General features: G+C 45.3%; 1 protein-coding gene across 10 annotated transcripts in view; it reads left to right on the top strand.

Annotated features, from left to right (window-relative positions):
• The window catches only part of FLNB (filamin B), a 74,956-nt gene that overhangs the window by 35,920 nt on the left and 16,309 nt on the right, over positions 1-22,727 (top strand). For 3 of the 10 annotated variants that reach the window (XM_085516378.1, XM_085516374.1, XM_085516379.1), the window contains 26 exons: positions 404-481; positions 1,111-1,273; positions 2,529-2,726; positions 4,401-4,538; positions 5,583-5,709; positions 6,180-6,316; positions 6,606-6,799; positions 7,147-7,260; positions 7,807-7,950; positions 8,248-8,371; positions 8,636-8,796; positions 9,328-9,418; positions 9,656-9,825; positions 11,975-12,092; positions 12,681-12,943; positions 13,558-14,155; positions 14,390-14,563; positions 14,952-15,114; positions 15,493-15,653; positions 16,635-16,802; positions 17,002-17,055; positions 17,862-17,985; positions 18,196-18,352; positions 19,596-19,785; positions 21,450-21,697; positions 22,616-22,690. In XM_085516378.1, the coding sequence (XP_085372504.1) occupies positions 404-481; positions 1,111-1,273; positions 2,529-2,726; positions 4,401-4,538; positions 5,583-5,709; positions 6,180-6,316; positions 6,606-6,799; positions 7,147-7,260; positions 7,807-7,950; positions 8,248-8,371; positions 8,636-8,796; positions 9,328-9,418; positions 9,656-9,825; positions 11,975-12,092; positions 12,681-12,943; positions 13,558-14,155; positions 14,390-14,563; positions 14,952-15,114; positions 15,493-15,653; positions 16,635-16,802; positions 17,002-17,055; positions 17,862-17,985; positions 18,196-18,352; positions 19,596-19,785; positions 21,450-21,697; positions 22,616-22,690 (4,332 nt within the window). The remainder of the gene's footprint in view (positions 1-403; positions 482-1,110; positions 1,274-2,528; positions 2,727-4,400; positions 4,539-5,582; positions 5,710-6,179; positions 6,317-6,605; positions 6,800-7,146; positions 7,261-7,806; positions 7,951-8,247; positions 8,372-8,635; positions 8,797-9,327; positions 9,419-9,655; positions 9,826-11,974; positions 12,093-12,680; positions 12,944-13,557; positions 14,156-14,389; positions 14,564-14,951; positions 15,115-15,492; positions 15,654-16,634; positions 16,803-17,001; positions 17,056-17,861; positions 17,986-18,195; positions 18,353-19,595; positions 19,786-21,449; positions 21,698-22,615; positions 22,691-22,727) is intronic. The other 7 variants (XM_085516376.1, XM_085516372.1, XM_085516380.1 and 4 more) reach the window with 3 other exon arrangements.

Genomic DNA, 22,727 nt, shown 5'->3' with positions numbered 1-22,727 from the left:
TTCTGCAAGAATGGCTAAAGCAGCTATTTAGAAGCCATGAATCATTTTGAGTTAAAATACTGGTTTTAATGTTTATAGAAATTTCTCATCCAAGTGCTCCACTTGATCATGTTACGACATTCCAGAGAAATACAGCTGTACATTGGACTTAATGTCTCCTCAGTTTTGGCCTGCCTTAGTAGAGCAATTAACAGCAAGGGAAGGGCTGGGGAAAAGATAGCTTACTTCTCATCTGAAGACAAATCATTTTTCTGTATGTACTGAGGAGCTTGTGAGTGTACCTACTCCCACAGAAACACAACGCTGTTGTTGCTGACTGTTCACAGTATTAAGTGCCAAACAGAAAAGTCTTAGGCTGCTGTGCACAGGCACAGCTCAAAGACGGCTGTGTTTTCTTTCCTAGGCGAAGATAATGCCATCCAGTGACAAAAACAAGACCTATTCTGTTCAATATGTACCAAAGGTTACTGGACCTCACAAGGTAGGTTGTGTGTCGAATAACCAGAGTTTTCTTGCTAAATGAGCTACTCAGCTGATTGTTAATGTGAGCCCATGGGGACTGCATGTTTACTACTGGTTTAATAGGCTCTGGGCATCCTGAAGGACTAGCAATCTGATGTAGCCTTATTTCTCTCTGAGCTGCTCCCCTCTCAAGGGGAAGGGTGTGCATGTGTTGGGAGAAAGTGTGGGTGTTCAGTGAGGTGGGGTCTTGTAGGCAGTGCCACAGCTGGCTTTTCTCTCACCTGGAGCCACTTCTTGCAGCTCATGAAACCAGTTTTGTGGGTTGTCACTGAGGTGTGGAGGAGAGTAACCAGTTGTTTTTGTGAGGTGTTTCCTTGCTGATTGTGCTGTCCCCTGTAGGGCTTTTGCAGGGAAGGGTCTCCATCCAACTGTGTCCCCAGCAGAAGCAGGTTTTTGGTGGGTGATGCCATTGCTTGGCGCTTGCATGAGTGGCTGGTCCATAGAACCTGCCTGAAAAGATAGGTACAGCTCTCTAGGTTGTCTGCTGTGTGGTTTATCTTGCCTCTGAGATATGCAGACCCTTGGCCTCAGGGCAGCTGAGCCAGTCTCTGCCCTGTTGAATATCAAGCTGATGCTGTGCGTCCATAGGTTTCAGTCCTATTTGCTGGACAACACATCTCAAAGAGCCCTTTTGAAGTGAACGTTGACAAAGCCCAGGGAGATGCAAGCAAAGTAACAGCAAAGGGACCAGGACTGGAGGCAACAGGAAACATTGCTAACAAGCCTACCTACTTTGACCTCTACACAGCAGGTAAGCAGAATGAATGAGTGCAGAAGTCCTACAGCTTTCTCAGATGAGGAGAACCTGAGTTTTGGAGGAATTAGGGTTTTCAACTCATGGAGTTCAGAGATGAAATAATAGTTGGGCTACTCTGGTGGCTTCAGCTGTATGTGAAGCATTTGACATGCTGAGCTGAGTTGGGGTGGGAAGATGCGAAACATTACCCTGAAATTTGTCATGAGTTTGCCACATGGCAGCAGGCAAATTCCTGGGTGGTTTCTTCCCACTACTCATTTTTAACAGGGGTGTGTGTGAAATACCTACCTCTGAATGATGAACTGCAAATTGACTGTAAAAGCTTAATGTGTTCTGTTTTTAGCATTGCAGAAAGAATCTAATCTGGTGCTACTTTGAGTTGATGCTTCACTGACAAACTGGTTTCAAACTCTCTCCTAATTATTAGTGGGTTACTGTCTTCATTAGAACATCTCCATCGTGTTGCTTGTTGCCTGCTGTTAGGGCAATGCTGTAGCCTAGAGGAGTGAGTCAATAAGATGTTGCAAATGCTAATTCATTTAGAACAATGTGAAACTACTTGGAGCAGCTACTTGAAGTACTGAAACACTGAAATATGCTGAGTATCATATCTTAAATTGCATTCTACCCAAGGGTGCTTAGAAATAAAATTAAATGTGATTATGATGAGGGGAAGTGCTATATTCAGTCTCTAATTGGGTGAAGGTGTGGTCTGAATCATGTACGGGCACATCTGGCCTCTGAAAGTGTCTGAAAAACTGTTTTTGTTGTGTAGTGAATTAAATAAAACTGATAAGAAACAGGTGTTCAGGCAAAAGTGAATACATATACTCCAGCAGAGAAGGAATCCTTGTTCAGACCAGGGGATGTGTGCTGTCCAATATCTTAATCTAAACTGCTGCAAAACATGAGAGAATTGAATTAACTGGAGAAGTTATGGACTAGTCCATGACTGGCTTTAGCAATGAGATAACCAGGCTGTATCGGTATCCACTGATGGAATATAGTTGTGAAGCCTTGTTGAGGGGCTGGCAGAGCCCTGTCAGTTTGATGGCTTCATAAAAGTGTCACTGTGCTGCCTTGTCCCCACCTCACTTCAGCCTCCGGTTGCTGTCAGCAGAAGCAGAACATTTACACTGTACAGGGGATAATAGTGGTGCGCAGTTGGCTGAGCCCAGTGCTGGCTCTGGGGCTCAAAGCTCACTGAGCTGGGGAAGGCCAGGCTCAGCTCAGCTGGTTTCCTTTGCAGGTGCCGGTGTGGGTGATGTGATCGTGGAAGTGGAGGATCCTCAGGGAAGATGCCTTGCTGAAGTTACAGTAGAAGACAAAGGCAACCAAGTCTATCGTTGTGTCTACAAACCCGTCCAAGCTGGTCCTCATGTCGTCAAAGTGACTTTTGCGGGGGAGGCGATTCCCAAAACTCCTTGCAGCGTTCTCATTGGAGAGGGTATGCTTTTTCAGAATGCATCTGAATGTAGGCAGTCACTTTTCACCTTGTATGGGATCACAGAATTTGCTTGAATCTTAAGTGTTTTCTTTACTTTTCAACACCTTAAACCTGATTCACTGAGTGTTCACCTGGACAAAACAGATGTGGCTTTTGGTGCAGGAGTTTCCTTTCTGCCTAGACCTCTGAACATTTAGCTGCCCCATATATATATTTATTTATTTTGGAGTGTTTTATGCAGCTGTGCAATGTCTTGCTATTTTTCCACCTTTGTTCCTCAAATGACTATATTTACTGTTTTCCTCCTCTACTGACACTTAACTTGCTTTCTGTTCCATCCTTACGTGCTCCTATGCTTTTAGATCTCTGCTCATCTCTCCTGAGCTACCCTCCATTTGTGGAATTTTGGACTTCGCTGCTAATGGCTTCATAGTTGGTAAGAGGTGTGCAGGATGCTCTGTCATGTTTGCTTTTCGTAAGCTTCTAGCCTGCAGCTTGCCCCAGCCTAAAGGCTTTTTGTTTTTGTTGGGGTTGGGGAAGAAAGTTGCAAGCAAACTTGAAACACTGTGTGACCCAGTCAGTGAAACCTGCTTAACCACAGACTGCCTGGCTTAATTGTGTAAGGGCTCTGTGAGCCTTTCCCACTTCAAGATAGACTTGCTGATGTATGCTCCCACCGGGTTCTCAAAGTTAGCAGATGGCATGCAATCTTTGCTTGTACTGTCCAGCACAGGGTGTGTAGTAATGTGGCTGCAAAAGGGTTGTAAGCTCGTGAAACACGTCCAAACCTCATGAGCAGCTTGGCAGACTTGTGTTCCTGCTGTAAGCACGGCATATCTGGGGGAAGTGCATGTTGGGATTAAACTACTGGGAAGATGTGATTTCTGAGTCTTTTCAAACCCTTTAGGTCTCTGGAATTGAAGACTACCCGATAGCTGGGAGTGTGTAACAAGAATTGTTCATAAGTGCACATTAGCTTGTTTATGTAGCAACTCAGCAGGCCTGGAGGAGCACTTGAGTAAAGGTGTCAAGCATAAACTTAAGCTCAGCCATGTGTAACCTTCTGCCCCTACCTATGGCTACTTCCATCAGCGGAGGACTTTATGGCTCTGCTGCTGTAGGTGTGAACTGCGACATGCAGGGGGTTGAAGTGACATTTCTTAAAGAAGCATATGCAGAACTTTCCTCTGGTAATAACTGCTATTCCAGTCATGCTGCTGAAACAACAGCACAGTAATATTGTTCACTAGGGCTTATCTACAAAGGAGAACTTCATCTGTGCGTGCCTCTAAACTTGAAAAACATCAAGAAGATTATGCCTTGTACAGGAGATACCTGGGTTTGATAGCCAGTAGAAGTTTTGATCTGATAACTGGCATCCAGCTGGAAAGCAAAATGGCTTTGGAGTTTGCTTTACTTCTAACCAGTGGCTCTTATAGGGGTTCAGTGTTGCCTGGCTATACTCAATGCTGTTGTCCAAAAGCAGCAGGACATGGACAATGGCTAGGCAGACTCCACATCTGTTTTCCTTCCTACTATAACATTAAGACTTGTGCTGAAAGCTCAGCTGTGGTTGCCCTGAGTCAACATTTAACTAAAGGCTGTTCCAAGCTGGCTAGGCTGCATGTGTTTTGAGAATCAAAGACTGCATTGATGTCTGAAATTCCCTTGCAGCTTGCAATCCGAATGCTTGTCGTGCCACTGGTAGAGGCCTGCAGCCCAAAGGCGTCCGCATCAGAGAAACAGCCGACTTCAAGGTTGATACGAGAGCAGCAGGCAGCGGAGACCTTGGGGTGACTATAAAAGGACCAAGTACGTGTGTTGGGATGAATTTGTGTTTTGGAGACGGGGACAATGGAGGGGTTGCGAGAAGGAAGAGCAGTGAAGAGGTGGCAGCCCACTGGAACTGGTGGGATTTGATCACCATAGCATAACTGAGAAATCTGCTCTACTGTTTGTCTTGGCTTTATGGGTTTGCATGGCATCTTTCATCTCTGGAAGCAAATCACACTTTAGTGGCTCTGGCAAGGTGGAAATCCTGCTCTCAGAATGCTGGAAGTGCCTTCGAGCAGCATTCTGGATGCACTTGAATGCTCAGCTCATGAGTAGGAGGGTAGAGGGGTTGAAGGAACCTGGCATAGAAACCTTTCTGCCCGGATCTTGTCCCAGGTCCCTTCACTCTGCCACAGCCCCAGGGCTGCGGCACAACAGGGCAGTGGGCACACTGATGACCATGGGCTTGGGGCTGCTCCCAGCTGTGGCTCTGCGCTGAGTCTCAGGAACTGGCTTTGTTTGTGTTGTGCTCTGAGGCATTTACCTCCCCCCAGGCTGGGTCTGTATTAAAAGGTGCATTGTATTGCCTTCACCTCCTCCGCACACACAGCGTTCTGACTGTGTGGCTTTAATGCGGTTACGGGGGGAGAAAGCAGCAGACGTAGGGATGTAAATTTTAGTGTATTAGGCTTTTCTCCCTAGATTCTTCATCTTGAAGAAAATGAAAAGTAGGCATTCCCTGCATACTTGTGGTCTCAAAGTCTGACAAATGTTAAGCTTTTTTGTTTTAACATATGACATGCATCATACTGCAGACTAAGAAAATAAAACACAAGGGAACCTATTAAGTCTGGTAACTTAAAATACTTTCTGCTGTATTTCTTCTGGAAGTGTTTGCTCTCTTTGTCCTAGAGGGCAACTACAACTAACTTCCCTTATAACCTGACCTTTTTTTCCCCCCCTTTCTGTTGAAGAATTTTTTTCTTCCAAGCTAAAATAAATACTAGAAAACATGAACTTGCCTGAGTAATTGACGGCAGGATGGAAGCTGTTAAGTTTAATGCTCAACTGGTCTCTCAACAGAGGGCTTGGAGGAGCTTGTGAAACAGAAAGGCTTTATGGATGGTGTATATGCGTTTGAATATTATCCAGCTACCCCAGGGAAATACATTGTCACGATTACATGGGGTGGACACAACATCCCAAAAAGGTGAGTGAGGATTAGTTTTGTTTGAGCTTTTTGTGTCCTTTAGGGCTTTGCGTGACTGGCTTTTTACCCACCAGGCTGTTTTAGGGCTGCAGAGGCTTTGGGAAAGCTCAGGAGGTTGGTTTGCATTAGTCTTGCTAAACCCAAAATGATGAGTATAAAGAAAATAATAAACTTTGGTGGCTCACGCAGCTTGGATGTGGCTCTGAGTTTTTGAAGAGATCTGTTATCTTACTGTCAGGGACTGCAGCAAGCAGAGCAAACCAAATATTTGACACTTGGGATCTGCAGTGCAAAGCAGAAGTGTGTGATAGGTTAGATGACCTCTTTGCTAGAAAGACTGCTGGGCGCTGTGCCACCACAAGATAGCATCTGTTAATTTGGGAAATCCAGTGTAAAGCCTCATTAAAATGCCTGAGGAGAAAAGCATGTAAGCTGTATGTTTCTAATTGTGCTCTTCTTTTCTCTCGTAGCCCCTTTGAAGTTCACATAGGTCATGAAGCAGGCCCTCAGAAAGTACGAGCCTGGGGGCCAGGACTGCATGAAGGGATTGTGGGCAGGTCAGCTGACTTCGTGGTGGAGTCCATTGGCACAGAAGTTGGTTCTCTTGGTACGTTTCTTTACTGAGTTCTCCCGAAATACTTAAATGTTGCAGTGCTGGTAACGAGCTCCTGAGAAACAATAGTTATCACAGCATGGGATGGGGACTGTGGTTTTGTGGGATGTGGTTTTGTGGGATGAGATACAGAAGGAAGTGATAGATTATTGCACTTGGTGCTGAAGGAGAGAGATAGCAAGCATCAGTTATGGATATGGCTTAAAAAAGCAGTTTGAGGGAACAGTGTTAGATTAGCAGCCATCACAGCTGTAGCACAACTAAGTAAGTGTTTCTTTTTCAGGCTTTGCAATAGAAGGTCCTTCTCAGGCTAAAATAGAGTGTGATGACAAGAACGATGGCTCATGCGATGTGAAGTACTGGCCCAAGGAGCCTGGTGAATATGCTGTGCACATCATGTGTGATGATGAAGACATAAAGGACAGCCCTTACATGGCCTTCATCCGACCGGCGTCAGGAGACTTCAACCCGGATAAGGTGATGTAAACCACTCACTGGGGCATAATATGGTTTGGTAGAACTCTTACAGAGTTGCTTCTAAAGGCTTTTGGTAACATGCTTGACTCTTAAGCTGCTTCTATTTAAAGCTCTGTGTTTGTGTGCTCCAGCCAGATATTACTCAGCTTTTTCTAATAATGCTGCTGTGGTTTCGATTTAATATAATGCAAACGTGCTGAGGTAGTCAAAATTCTCAGCTTTCACACTAGCCTCTACTTGTGTCCCATGCTTTTTGAGTTCTGTAGGAAGAGGAGATTTGTAGAAATAAATCACTTTGTCTTAGCTTGCAGTTCAGAAAGAGCTAAGACTCTTGGTTCTGTTTCCAGGTGAGGGCTTACGGTCCCGGCTTGGAGAGAAGCGGCTGCATAGTGAACAATCCTGCTGAGTTCACGGTTGAGACCAAGGATGCTGGGAAAGCACCTCTGAAGATATATGCACAGGTAAAAAGCCAAAGGCGGCTCCAGCAAAAAAGGGCTTTAATGCCACTGAGAAAAATGCCCTAAGTATTTCTGCTGGATTACGCACTGCTTAATTCTGAATGTCTGCAATTGTTGCGGCTCTGTGCTTTGATCCATATAATGTAGTCAGACAGCAAATCTAACTCAAGGCAGGGTGACTTCTCCTCTTGAGCCTGAAGTGTGTGGCTTTACTTCTGCACTCAGAGCCTCCTCAGAAAGGCAGGCTGTAATTTTCTCCAGTTGTCATTCAGGAGCACCTGAAATGTCTTTGGGCCTGTGGATCTCAGGTGAACTTGTTAAAATGTGTTGTGAGGTGGTGTGAGAAACGAGCAGTTCAGATGAGGAAGGCTTACAGGAGTGCAGTCTGTGTGTTCCTTCAGTGTTAGTGTTGCACTTTTTAGGAAAGAATAAGATGTTGGAATAGTCACGAGATGTTCAAATTAAATGAATGTTTGTAGGGTACCTGAACCTTGTTCTTGTACACTCTGCCACTTGTGCTCACTGCTGCTTGTACTGACTGCTCTTTAGGATGGAGAAGGAAACCCTATTGATATCCAGATGAAGAGCAAGCCTGATGGTGTGTTTGCCTGTTCCTATGTGCCAGTTAAACCAATCAAGCATACAATTTCTATTGTCTGGGGAGGAGCCAACGTGCCCAATAGCCCATTTAGGGTAAGTGGAACATTATTGCTCATGGCTGCTTGTTGTTACAAGGGTGATGACACCTTTCTGGGAACTTGAAAGTGGTGTGCCTTTCTGCTGTCTTTTATGGGCACCTTTGCTGTTGAAAAGAGCTTTCTGGTTTTAGTTTCATATGCTGGATGTCTTATATCAGTCCAGCTGCAGCCTGGGGGAATCAGGGCAGTTTGTTCTTAACTTGGTGCTATTTTCATGTGGCTTTTGCCCAAGCAATGCTTCAGTTTGAGTGTGAATCAGATGTGTAATTCTGACCCTTGTGAATCCATTCAGGTGCTGATAGGTCAGGGGAGCCATCCTCAGAAAGTGAAAGTGTTTGGGCCTGGTGTGGAGAGAACTGGCCTGAAAGCGAGTGAACCAACTCACTTCACTGTTGACTGCACGGATGCTGGAGAAGGTAAAGGTGGTTTGGATAATTGCTGTGGTGTTGTGAATAGCTGGGTTTTTTGTTCTGTTTTTCAATGCTGTTGTGTTGTTTTTGGGTTTTTTTTTTTTTTAATAGAAAAATGTTGGGAAGCAGAATGTCAAAATGAGTTGTGATATGATCCATTTTATCAGTTAATGTGGTGTCTTGAGCAACTACTGGAAGCAGAAATGTGCTGGCAGTTTGGCTAGCAATTTCTGTACCACCCAGTGTAAAACTTCCTTTGGCTTTTCCTAGGTGATGTCAGTGTTGGAATCAAGTGTGATGCTCGTGTGGTCAGCGACGAGGAGGAAGACATAGATTTTGACATTATCCACAATGCTAATGATACGTTCACAGTGAAGTATGCACCACCTGCTGCTGGGCGCTACACTATTAAAGTGCTTTTTGCAGGAGAGGTTTGTAATCTTCATTTTACAGGCTGATATTTCCGGAGTCTGTTTATCTGTTCCCCCGTGCACACCACCTGCCACTTACTGGCTGAGTGTGACAGTGTACAGGTGGCTCCTTTCACTCCAACCCACATGCACCTTGTCTAGTTGCTGTTTTTAAAACTCCTTTCTAGTACGTGAATGTACACAAATAAGACAAATGTTGACTATGAAGTTCAAGCCATGTGATGCATTTGGCTGTCATAATCAGCGTGATGTCAATGCTAGCTTAGTCTAGAGGCAAGGCATTGCTGTTTTCTAAATTGTAGAAAACCTAAATTACTATCCAAGGAATGGGCACAACATTAATTGTTGAAAGTGGGAAAAGCCCATGCAAACAGTTCCAGCTGTTAACTTTGGCCTAGACTTTGAATGCTGCCACCAGTAAGACAAAGTGAGATGCTGCTGGAGCTGAGATGCTTCTGCTTCAGTTTTATCTGTCTAGTATGAATAATGAGGAATGACCTGGTTTTATTTAGAGCTGTATTTCTCTTACAGGAAATTCCTGCCAGTCCTTTCAGAGTTAAGGTGGACCCCTCTCATGATGCCAGCAAAGTGAAAGCTGAAGGACCTGGGCTGAGCAAAACTGGTGAGTCTTAGGTGGAGGTGGTGTTGGCCAGTGCTGTGAGGCAGCCACTGCTTGACTGGGCACTGCTGGGGTTCAGTGGTGGAGTGCTGACTGCAGCTGGTAGGGGTGGCAGGTGACTGAAAAGGACTCTGTTCCCTTGGCTTTTTGTTTGAGTGGGATTTATAGGTACTGAATGCTTCTTGGGAAGAGTTTCTGTGTGCAAGCTCTGCATAAATTAGAATTAACATTTTTCTTCAGGCGTGGAAAATGGCAAGCCAACGCACTTCACTGTGTTCACCAAGGGAGCTGGGAAGGCTCCGCTGGATGTTCAGTTCAGCAGCCCTGTGCCAGGAGAGGCAGTGACAGATGTGGACATCATTGACAACTATGACTATTCCCACACTGTTCGGTACACTCCAATACAGCAGGTAGGTCTGGGCTCTCCAGTAGGAGTACAAAAGGGAGCAGCTCGTGTTGCTGTAGCGCTGTGACCTGGTGCTGTGCACAGGGGAACTTCTAGTTAAAATCTGGTGTCCTGTTCCCCTAACACAAAGCCTGCAGGACAGTGGGGATTGGAAAGCAGTGGTATGGATTTCTGGTTCAGTTATTGGTGGCTTGTTTCTGTTTTCTTTTCTGGACCAAGCGAGATACTGAAGCAGCAGCACGTGGCTCGTATTGCCATTGCATAATGGTGGTATCTTTTTGCTGCCTTATCAGTTGAAAGGGAAAGGTGGCAACCCATTATGGGATCTGAATTGGGGCCAGCTGCTGCATGGCCAGCCTGGGTGGCCTCCGCCTGCTGCAATGGGGCTGCAGAGTGTGTCTGTCAGCCTGCTGCTGCTCAGCTGGAAACCAGAGTGTGGTGAAAAAGTGCAGTGTTTGAGTGACTTGTGAGCAGAGAAGTGAAGGAATTGGGCAGGGAAGCTGGGCTACAGATTAAACAGGACAAAGTATTTTGCCTGTATTTGAGGTTTGCCCATGGGTTGAAAAAAACAAAACTTTAGTTGAACTCGTTTTGGTTCAGACAGATACTTCCTAGCAGCACCATTGAAGTGGAAGCTGCTAATAACTAGAAATAGTTTTCCTTATGCTATGCTCAATTCTTGTGTGTTTTTCAAGACTTAGGCACTGTAGTGGTGAGATGAAAACGTTTTGATGTCTGTACTCTGCTGAGCAAACAAGTGACCGACTTGGTCAACCGCACTGACTTCCTTGAATGTAGATGTGTAAAAATGAACTGATACAGAAGTCTGCAGCGCTATTTGTCTAATAGTGCTGGATTAGCATTCTTGGACACACCACAGAGCTAGCATTTGTTTTTGGATAAAGAAGTTGCATGATCTGAGGATTTTGCTTGTTCAGTCGGGGTTGGTGTGCAGGAGGGAGCAACTCTGCGGATGTAAAAGAGCAATAAATGCTTCATGCTAAAAGGAAAGGTGAGACAAGGCAGGTACCCAAACCAGGTATCCTGTGCAAGGATTGTGCTCAGGATTACTGCACTGTGTTGCCAGATTTAGAAACCCTCTGGCTCATTACCTCCTTGGGAGGGATATTTTCATTAATGAAAGAGTTTGGATTTCACTAAGCTGTGGGCAGACCTGTCTATAAGAACAGAGCTTTGACTGCTGGACTGTGGCATTTGGATGATGTAGGGATACTCTACAGCAGTATAGGGGGCATTTCAGCTGGTAGCATTTGTACAGTGAGTCAGAACAAGTTCCCAGGCTGTGGAGAGTGAGTATGTGGCTGTGTGTGTGCTGGAACCTTACATCTGAGGGAGCACCTTGAGTCACAGAGGAGCTGTGGCCCTACAGGAGATGCTCACAGATGGTGGTGTCACAAGAACAGTGATTAGTAAGAAATGAAATTAAGCTGTGTGGTAAATAGTAGCCTTGCTTTCTCTCCAGGCTGAAAGCACGTAGATCAGTCCTGAACCCTGCCTTCCTAGGGTTTGTCAGCAGGAGCTTATCTAAGAGCAGGTCGATCAGACTCTGGACTCTGTGGAGTGGTTGGAGGACTGGCTAGGTAGTTAAATTCCTGAGGGACCGTGTCAGCAGTGGAGGAACCTTGGTTTAATGCTGTTTGCTCAGCCTTATCTCTCTCACGTGTGGTGTTGCTACAGCTACCCTTGTGTGTGTTTTCCAAAAACAGCTAAGAATAATCATGGAAGCTATTCACTAGCTTGCCTGAAACATCCATGATTATTTCACTTGGGAGCTGAACTGGCCAAGAATGAAAAGTAAGCAAACAGTGAGTATAGCTAAAATATGGACTGTGGTAGAGGAGAATAAAAGGAGCACACATCTTGGGCTGAAACTTGCCATAGCTGTGCAGTATTTCAGCCAAAATATACATGAGCATTAATCTTTCTGACTTGTACAGCTTAAAGCCCTGGTATTTGAAGTGCTGTAATAAAGCAGCTTCGGTGCAGGCTGGGCTGTGGTGTGGCTGTGGTGCAGAGGGGCAGGATACCTGTCTGCAGCACCCAGCTGAAATGGATTAGGTGATGAAATGATTATATATTAGTGCATCTGTGTGAAGTGAGACACTAAGCTAACTCATCAATTCTCCATCTAGGGACCAATGAAGGTTTTGGTAACGTATGGTGGAGATCCTATCCCTAAAAGCCCTTTCACTGTGGGAGTTGCTGCTCCACTAGACTTGAGCAAAGTTAAAGTCAATGGACTTGAAAACAGTAAGTACATCATGGGCTTGGGAGCCCCATAAGCCTACTTCTCAGGTGTCTTCTTGCTCATTGTGACAGCTGGCACCTTCTACTGGAACATATGGGGGCAAAACACATTAACTTGCTGTATTAAGGGAGAAATCATCTGCATGTAAATTGTGGGCAAGTTTGTGTTGGGGTGTAGTCCCTGGTGGTGGCTGAGGCCGGACTTCTCACCAAACCAGCAACCTGCTGATATAATCTGGTTTCTCTGGGCTTAGATCACTGTTCAAAGAGGTGTAACATCTTAAGTGTGGAATTTCATTCACACAGTCTCATTTTCTGAAAGCAGAACAACTGTAAAATGTTGTGTGCCTTAGAGGAGCCTCTCTGATACTGTCTGGCTGTGCCTTACAGCCTTGTTTAGCACTGTAGCTTTGTAGCTTCTGATTAACCAAGGCACTTTGTTATTTTTTTGTTTTTCATGTGGAAGGATGTAGACTGAGTAGGGCTCTGGCAGTTATTGTTCCCTTGCTAATATTGAGTAAGAGATTTCTTGGAGTGTTGTCAACCACTCAGTACTTAATGTAGTAATATAGATTTTTGTCTTTTTTTCAGGAGTGGAAGTAGGGAAGGATCAGGAATTTGTAATTGACACCAGAGGAGCTGGTGGACAAGGTAAACTGGATGTTAATATTTCCAGTCCTATGAGGAAAGCTGTGCCATGTCTGGTGGAGCCAGTGCTGGGTAAGGAGTGCAGTACAGCAAAATACATCCCAAGAGAGGAAGGACTGTACGTGGTGGATGTGAGCTATGATGGCAATCCAATCCCAGGCAGCCCCTATACTGTGGAGGCCACTCTGCCTCCAGATCCCTCCAAGGTGAGTGAATGGTAATGGCTGTAACAACAGCTAGTAACTGAATAGTGAACTGTGCTGTCGCATGAGGCCTGGCTTGTATTTGGCCAAACCAGACCCTGGAACTTCCTTTCTCGGAGCACTGGGTTGTTTCATTTGCAGACTTCATAACTCATGGAAGTCAATTTTTAAGAATATATACTATTTAGAATAACTTTATATTAATGCTGCAGGCATTGTGCACAGTGTGATACATGCATGTGTTCTGGCTTAATAGAAGTTGGTTTCATGACCAATGTAATGCTTATCAAATGTATAAATTGAGATGCTTCTTTGCAGAGAGAAATTTCAAGAGTAGTTCTGTACAGCTATCCATTATTCATCATGCTTACCCCTTATATTCAGTGACACATTAAAAACAGCTGTGGAAAGGGTATGAGTATCTGCCTAGAAACTTCTATGGAGGAAAGAGATAACAGCTTTACATTAAGGCTGAGAGGAGTGGCAAAGGAGACTTTGTTTTATGTGTATTTAAGAGGCTTGTTAGTCAAGTCTCACATAGTAACTAGTCTGTCTAAGGTCACCTGTGGTACAGTAGCGTGACAGAATTAATATCTCAGTTGCATATTCTTTCCTAGGTAAAAGCTCATGGGCCAGGTCTTCGGGGAGGCCTTGTTGGAAAACCAGCTCAATTCACGATAGATACCAAAGGGGCAGGAACTGGAGGTCTGGGTTTGACGGTGGAAGGCCCGTGTGAAGCTAAGATTGAATGCTCGGACAATGGTGATGGAACCTGCTCTGTCTCCTATCTGCCTACCAAGCCTGGAGAGTACTTCGTAAACATCCTCTTTGAAGAGGTTCACATTCCTGGTTCACCATTCAAAGCAGACATAGAAATGCCATTTGATGTCTCTAAAGTCATTGCCACAGGACCAGGTCTTGAACGTGGCAAAGTAGGTGAGGCAGGGCTGCTGAATGTTGACTGTACAGAAGCAGGTCCTGGTAACCTGCGGGTGGACATGGTGTCAGATACTGGTTCCAAAGCTGAGATCCAGATTGATGATAACAAGGATGGTACCTATGTTGTGACATATGTGCCACTCTCGGCTGGCATGTACACGATCAAGATGAAATATGGAGGAGAGCAAGTGCCTAAATTCCCTGCCCGGGTCAAAGTGGAGCCAGCTGTGGACACAAGCAGAGTTAAAGTGTTTGGGCCAGGAGTGGAAGGGAAAGGTAAGAACATCCCCATTCCTGCTAACGTTGGTTGCATGATTTTAAGATTCTTTACCCATACCAAGAATTCTGAGCAATGCAAGCTGGAATAGCTTTGCATGTTCCTATGGTGACCCTTGAAGAGGGTGTTTCACTGTGTTCCCAAATGTTGTTTATCATGCTGGTTCTCAAAATGTTCTGTTGTCTGAAATGCGTGTGCTTCTTGAAATGACTCTTCAAAACATTGTCCTGTAGATGTCTTCCGAGAAGCTACAACGGAGTTCACTGTGGATGCCCGACCTCTAACAAAAGCTGGTGGTGACCACATCAGGACGCAGATCACAAGCCCATCTGGCTCCCCCACAGACTGTCAGATCCAAGACAATGCCGATGGGACATACGCAGTGGAGTACACACCATTTGAGAAGGGTAACTTCTGTGGTTGTTTTTTGTCTTTATTTTTTTAAATAGGAAAACTTGAGAGGGGAAAACCAGCAGCAAGCAACGCTGCTGATACTTCCATTTGGCAAACTGCTGAGTTCTGCCAGGAACTTCTTGGCGTTCTCAGCAGGATTTTTGCAAGTGGGGGAGCTAATTCTGCAGGAAATACCTATTTGAACTTGAAGAAATGACTTACAGTAGCTTATTTTCAGAACAGCACGTAGATGGCTTCTCAGTTACGAAACGCTGCTGAAGTCTTGTGAAATGCAAGAGGAAGGGCTTATCTATCTCCTGACATCTGAGTCTGTAGGATCTTATAGGAGTGATGTGATCAGAATATTTAGGGAGTTCAAAACATGTTTTCCTCCTCTAACAGGTCCACACACAGTCAGTGTAACATATGATGGCGTGCCTGTGCCAAACAGTCCCTTCAGAGTGAATGTGACAGAGGGCTGCCATCCTTCACGTGTAAAGGCACAAGGACCTGGACTCAAAGAAGCTTTCACAAATCAGCCAAATGCCTTTTCAGTTGTCACCAGGTAACCAGGCCAACCTGATCTTTAAAGAATAACTGAGGGAGGGAGGAGTGTAGTGGGCTGTGCAACACAGGATCGTAAAACCAGTACAAATATTTATAAAATAACCAAACTACGTCCTCTTGATTAATGTGTTTGCTACCTCATAGGTTACTGAGCTCCCTGCTCTGCAGGGATTATGAGCTGATAATGGTTGAGAATAAAATTCTGGGAGATGTGAGTGAGGTTATGCTGAACTGCTTTGCATTCCAAAGCACACTAAAGGCAGGGCATCAGAAGTCAAGTTGCTGCTTTTCCAGTAAGGGCAGAAATGTAGCATGAGTGCTGTGAAGCTGCTACTGCAATGGGCTAATTCCAATAATCTGCCTTTCTCATTTGCAGAGGGGCAGGAATTGGTGGCCTTGGAATAACTGTAGAGGGTCCTTCAGAGTCTAAAATCAGCTGTAAAGACAACAAGGATGGGAGCTGCAGTGCCGAGTATGTTCCTTATGTTCCAGGAGACTACGATGTCAATATTACTTATGGGGGAGAGCATATTCCTGGTAAGAGCATTTGTTCAGTGGCTTTCAAAGGAAGGAACATGTGGAGATGGAGCCTTTGCTGTGTCTCACTGTTATTTGGGGGATGCTGAGGTTCTGATGTTCTGCTTTTCCTTATAATAGAGGCAGAAATTGTAGCATGTGGTTGAGAGGAGCAAAACGTGTCTGAATGGGTGGAGTAGGCAAAGGGACACAAGCTTTGACAAACAGCTGATGTAGCCCATTCTGGTTGTGTTGGGGCAGGGGGTACATTACTTTAGTAGTATACAACTTGTTGGCTTAAGAAAATACTCCTTTCATTTGTGGGTGTCTTCAAGGCTGTTCTGCAGTAAAATAGTCTAATGGAGATTATATTAAATATTGTCATGGGAACTGACAATATATTAAGCATATATTGCCATAGGGATTATATTAAATGCTGTAAATTTTGATCACTGCAGAAGGCAGCGACTGTTCTGAAAACAAGCATTTGTCTATGTGTGTTTGCAATTTATGTAAAGCTGAAGAGGTTTAAGCAATGTTCCAGATACATCTGGCAGCCAGCAGCTTGCAATTAGAAGGATGTTTTTCTCAAGACCAATAATTAATGCTCCTAAATGCCAGGCACGTTTTGCTGCAGTGTGTGCTTACACACTGTCATACAGCATACATCTAGGTGTCCTTTATCTGATGTTCAGAGGGAGCTGATTCTGTTCTGTTCGGCCTCTTTTATTTATCAACATATTGGAATTGATAAAATGTGAAGGAAACGACTGTCTGTGTTTTGATCAGTTTCTTGCGTCTTGGAAACTTTTTTCTTTGTTGATTTAGTGCATAGTGTAGGCTGGGCTCATCTGTAACTTGTCTTATTTGGGTACTGTGGAAGTGCCTGTGCTATGGAAGAAGCTCAGTCCCAAAGCCAGAGCCAACTATTTGCATTCATGTGGGCATTTTCCAGAAACTATTCAATCTGTGTTATTCAACACCAGCTTTGTTAACTTCCAGGCAGTCCTTTCAAGGTTCCTGTAAAGGATGTTGTGGATCCCAGCAAGGTGAAGATTGCAGGACCAGGCCTGGGAACAGCTGTTCGAGCCAAAATCCCACAGTCCTTTACTGTGGATGCCAGCAAGGCAGGAGTGGCACCCCTGGAGGTGGTGGTGGCAGGACCCAGAGGTGAGAACCAAAGCACTCCATCTGGCTGTGCCTGTCTGTATTGGGGCGGGCAGTACGGTCGTGGCCCTGCTTGTAGGGGTGGTGATGCCACTTGATGACTTTCCCTCAGCCCCTTGCTAGTAGGCAAGAGCCAGTTCACTGCCCGAGGGTCAGGTCACCCTGTGTGAGTGCCCTCCAGGTAACAGTTCTTTGATTTTAGTGGATGAGACGGATTCCCGGGGATGGCGCTCTCCAAAGGGTGACGCTGCGACAGGTTTGAACTCTCACTAACTAATGGCAGCTTTGGCGCTCAGAAATCTAACTGGCAACAGCAAGAATCATCTGGGGGAGGGAGTGGGAGCAAACTGTGCTGCTTTTAAGGCTTCCCGTGACAACTATATATTTCTTTTGCACTTGCTGTGCTGCTAGTCCTTCCTGTGTTTTCAAGCCAACTTGTAATTGCAGGCTGCTTTGTGTGATCTGTGCTGATATGTCACATAATCCGCAGTAGATTTGGCTTAATGCAAATTGAAATAATTGATCCTGCTTTCTTGGAACTTTGGCAGCTTGCAGGGTTCTCCTGTCTAGGCAGCGAGCCTACCTTTCTTAATACCTGATTGTGAAAGACTCAAATTGGTGAATGCTATGCACTAACTGGCTTTAAGGCTCAACTCTGTGCAGTGAATCTCAGTGTGTAATCTTGTAAATGACAGTTCAGGCAGTTATAACCATTACCTACTCATTTTCTTTCTGGGAGAACCTTTAATGTATTTTGAGCAATTGCCCTTGACTCGGCCTTGACAGAAAAGCAGATTTTTCTCCAGTTTTTTCATGCTAGCCTTTATGATAAGAACCCAGAGAGCAGTGAATGACAGATCTATCTTAAACCGATGGCTCTTGAGTACAAAATAAGGGAAACTGATTCACACCCCTTGCCTTCATTTATAAATAACAAAAAGGAAATCAAGCTTTTTGCAGACTGTAAATCAGCAGAACATCCTGGAGCTTCACGCAGCAAATGGCTGATGAGGAGCTGAATTTTGCTATCACAGCTGAGAAAGTTTTCTGTTGCTTTTTTAGGAATTGTGGAGCCTGTTAATGTAGTAGACAACGGAGATGGCACCCACACAGTGGTGTACACCCCTACACAGGAGGGACCATACATGATCTCTGTCAAATATGCAGATGAAGAGATTCCTCGCAGGTAAGGTGCTAAGGGTAAATGTAGTCAGGAACTTCTCAGATTATCTAATTGTGTCCCAGGGATAGGCTGGGCATACACTAAAGGCTCAGGTAAGGCTGGTAGCAGTGCCAGTGCCTGTGCCTGTCGTGTTGTCCACCTGTTCAGTGTGTACTGCAGTAATGATCAACCTTGATTTTAGGGGTAGGAAGCAATAATGGGTTTCTCTTTCAGTCCCTTCAAGGTGAAGGTGCTTCCTACATATGATGCCAGTAAAGTGACAGCGAGTGGACCAGGTCTCAGTTCCTATGGCATACCAGCCAGCTTTCCTGTGGAGTTTGCTGTGGATGCTAAAGATGCTGGGCAGGGACTTCTCACTGTACAGATAACTGTGAGTAACTGCAAAGCCATGCAGGCCACCTCTGCATTAGTCATCCTCTGTACTATATTTGGCTCACAATTAACCTTACACTCTGTGAATTACCCAAATGAGATAAGTGCAGCTTCTTACAAGGTTGCAGAAATGATGGAATTTGAGATGGAGACAGCTTTCTATCAGCGTGGTTCAGCGAGGCCACATTTTGTAACATCCACACTGAGCTCTGTGTGATGAGAAATTACAAAAACCAAGTTTCCCTCAAGGTTACTCAAAGTCATAAGCCACTTAAAGAGATACTACAGGAATGTTTTTGTCTGACTTAGTTACTGCTTTCCCTGCAGTTTCTGATGCTTGGTCTCTGTGGCCTCTGCAGAAAGGTCTCTGTTTAGTGGGCCGTAAAACACGTTTCTCAGCTCTGGCATGCCTAGGTCGTGGCATGGCGACTGTACTTGCTGTTCTGCATTCTTGCTCTCATGCTATCCCATCTGCTCAGAGTGCTGCCAAGTGATTGGCTTTATTCTGGAATGTAAGTGTGCCCTTGAAGGATGTGTGTTACTTATCAGAGCTCCCAGCATGGTTACAGCTTTGAAGATCGAGTTCTACAAGCCCTGTGTGGTGGGAATACATTTGTTTGCTAGTTTCTGGCTCTGAACTGTTGAATGTCAAATGCTTCTCTGGAAGGAGCAAGCTCTTTCACACTGTGCCTGAAGTCTCAAATCCTTTGCAGCTTATACTGTACTCTTAGCAATTGAAGTCCTTTATTACAGCAAGGTGTCAACGTGTAGCTCTCTGTGTGTGCAACCCTGGAAGGCTTTCCAAAGTGCTTTGTGCTTTGCAGCTGATAAGTTGCTCTGAGAGCTGGGGGTTGCTTCTTCAGAAGCATTTTGCAGAGAGATGATTGTGGTTTTAGATAAGAGAGCTTGATGCTAAAGCAGAGATCCTTATATTCAGTGTAGAAGTGGTAGTTGAAGGGACTGTATGGGCCTGATCTTAAGTTCAGGCCTGGAAAGGTCTCAGGTGCTGGGTGCCTCACTGAGGAGTGTTGCTTGGTATCATGTAAAGGGCTGTTGTTGTTAGCCCTGATTGTTATATAGTAGTCTGACATGTCCTTGCTTTCTGGATGTCCATTCTTAGTGATTCACTTCTGATCCTCTTTGAGACCATCTAAGTATCATTGTGAATAAGTTTCCGGTCTTGCTGAAGAGAATCTTAACTGACTTTAGTGTGCCTAAATCTTCTGCTTTGCTTTCCTCAGGACCAAGAGGGCAAGCCCAAGAGAGTGGACATTCATGACAACAAGGATGGCACATACACAGTCACCTACGTCCCTGACAAAACAGGCCGCTATACGATTGGTGTGAAGTACGGTGGGGATGACATCCCATCCTCTCCTTACCGAATCAGGGCGTCTCCAGCAGGAGATGCCAGCAAGTGTTTGGCCACAGGTATGTGCTGGGGTCTACTGCTGTTGTTTGTATGTGGTATAAAACTGCAGTCAGAGGGTTGTGCAGTTGGTGTGATAGGGCTGTGTGTGCTCTCTGTGTGAGGGAATTCTGAAAAAGTGCTAATTTGAAGGAAGAAAAAGCACAAGGGGTTTGTCATGGTAGAACACACGAGAGTTTTGTGTAATCTGATTGCTCTTACAAGAGGGGTTCTCATAAAGATAAAGAACCCTCCACCCCATGGGTGAACAGGAATCTCTTGTAGTCACCAGCAAAATCTTTCAGACTGCCTGGGGTGTTGTTAGAACGAGCCAGATGCAACTGAAGTTTGATGCTTGTTTTGGCCTAGGTAAACTCTGTTGAGAATTGCAGTGAGGTTGATTTAAAAATAACACATCTGCACACATTCCCTGCATTCAGGCTCCTTGCACTGCTAGCGCTGCGAGAAGCTTTTCATTCTGAGCAAGATCAGAATTCACGCTATGGGTATAAGTAGTTGGCTGTGTGCTTCAAGACTAGTAAATCCCATTCAGGTTGGGTATTACTGGTAGTGTTTTCTGCTGCCTTTCTGTCTGATCAAGGTTGGTCAGGGTAAAGGTGAACATTTGGAAGAGGGGTTAAAAGAGGGATCTTCAATTAAGAAGTTACTGCAACTCAAAAATCAGTGCTTCGGCAGAGGGGAGGGATTCCAAGTTTGTTGCCATTGGAGCTCATTTATAGGTACTACAGTCCTTACTTGTTCTCAGGCCAGATAGTCACCGTGCAGCTTTGGGCCACCACAGCCCGCTGCCACCTCCCAGGCAGAGGCTGTGGGGAGGATCAGGATGGGTAGGAACTACTTACAGTAACATCACCAAATGTTAGGTCCAGGATTTATAAGTAAATTGGGCAAGGCCAAATTGAACAGGGAAAATTAATCAGTGGTTGTAGACCCGTGAGAGTATCTGGGCATTGTACCGACCTGAATTGTGCATGAGAGCGTACCCGGTGTCAGGCCAGCAGCTGGCTGCTCTCAGGCCTCTTTAAACCAGAAATATGTTCCTGGCACAATGCAAAAAACAGAGCGGCAGGTATCCCCTTAGCTTCAAAATTTGTATAAAAGAGGCCTTAATGGCTCAATCTGATGCTGTTCCAGGTAACCCAAGTTGCTGACTATTCATAATAACAGTAATGGCAATTCCTCTTAGATGCCAGTTTAAATTTCCCATTTCCAAGAGGTGCCTTTGACTCTCAGCTGCAAAGCTGAAATGTAATCACTGTAAGGAGGGGATGCTGGGATCCTGCTCATGTATTAAAATGACAGGTTTGTTGCCATTTGAAAATGAGCCATTTACCTGGTAACAAGCGGCGGTCAAAAGCATGAGTATCAAATACACACTTCAAATACAAGTTAATGGCTCTCAACTGAACACAATGTTCCTCAGGCTGGATCTGCTCGGTTTGGGCATTGTTTCATGATTTTTAATTATATTTTGGATGTGTAGCAGAACAGAGAAAAATGGTTTGCTGGTAACGCAAGAGGAGATGTGGCCCTGGCTGCTACTGTGCCCACTGCGAGTGTCCCTGCTGTTCATCTGCTCCCCAGCACATCTGTGGGGTGCTTGGTGCTGGGCCACCTGCCCCAAGGCAGCCCTATGAATGATTTCTGCCCAAAACTTGCATTGCAGGTCCTGGAATTGCACCCACGGTGAGGACTGGTGAGGAGGTTGGTTTTGTGGTAGATGCCAAATCAGCAGGGAAGGGAAAAGTGACGTGCACCGTCCTGACGCCAGATGGGACAGAGGCTGAGGCAGATGTTGTTGAAAACGAGGACGGGACTTATGATATCTTCTACACTGCTGCCAAACCAGGAACCTATGTGATTTATGTCCGCTTTGGAGGGGTGGACATTCCCAACAGTCCTTTCACTGTGATGGTAAGCCAGCTCTGCTCACTAATACCTCCCACTCAGATTCCTGCTTCCACGTTTTATTCAGTGATAGGTTAACTCTGTGTGTGTGTAAATTTCTGTAGGCGTTTATTAGGCCAGCAGGAGCTAATGGCTCCTTGTTACTTGTTATTTTGAGCAGTCAGGTGAGCCGTCAGAGAGTGAAAGCTTGGCTGCTCTGATCAAAATATTTCATTTCCTGACCACGTAGTTCTTTTTCTAAACCATGTAAGGGTGCTTGTAATCAGCCTCTAAGACCAATTATTCCAGCTCTTGTCAGCTATGGTGCTCTGACTTGTATCTCTTTCACTGTATAATGTTGACCCCAAAGTAAGAAACGGTGTGCTGACAGATCCCAGGGAAGCGGGTTGTTAGCTCACACTTAAAAATGATTTGCAAATGCTCACTGAAGTGTTACAGCCAAATTCCCCTCTTGATTATATCCCTTCCCACATGCAATCCTTCGGCATGCTTAGGTTTAAAAAGCAAACAAAACCCCTGTGTTGCTGGGTGCAAACTAGGTGTCTCTGATGGCTCACAGAAGCCCTTTGAGCAAAAGCTTGGAAACAAAACGCAGAAGGGTAACAGGGGCCATGATTAGCATGGGCCAGGTTGTGCACAGAGAATCTCAGGCCTAAACCTCTCACCTCCCCCCCTATGCCAGTCCCATAAGGAATCATCTCTGAAACTCAGTTCCGCCTAAGCATAGGTGCTGCCCTCCACCTTCCCTCTGAGTCTCCCAGAAGTGGCTTTGTCCCTTGGTTGCATGGGTGACTGTCTCCCCACGTCTCCCCGGTGGGTGTGGGCGGTGGGAGGAAGGTGCCCAGCAGCAGACAGGACATGTTGTGTAAAACACGAGGAGTGCTGACACGGGAGCAATGCTAACCTGCCTTTACCACCAACCAGGCTGTAGATGCAGATGATGCTGCTGTGCGGTCGCAGGAGACAGTGGGTGCGTCCCCCCCTGGATTCCGCCCTTGGGTACACAATTTTTACATTTTTTTTGGTTGTTTTCCCC

The sequence above is a fragment of the Coturnix japonica genome, chromosome 15 (genome assembly GCF_054131305.1).
Source record: "Coturnix japonica strain WE chromosome 15, WE-NBRP24, whole genome shotgun sequence".
Taxonomy (NCBI): domain Eukaryota; kingdom Metazoa; phylum Chordata; class Aves; order Galliformes; family Phasianidae; genus Coturnix; species Coturnix japonica.
This window is presented reverse-complemented; position numbering and strand designations above follow the sequence as displayed.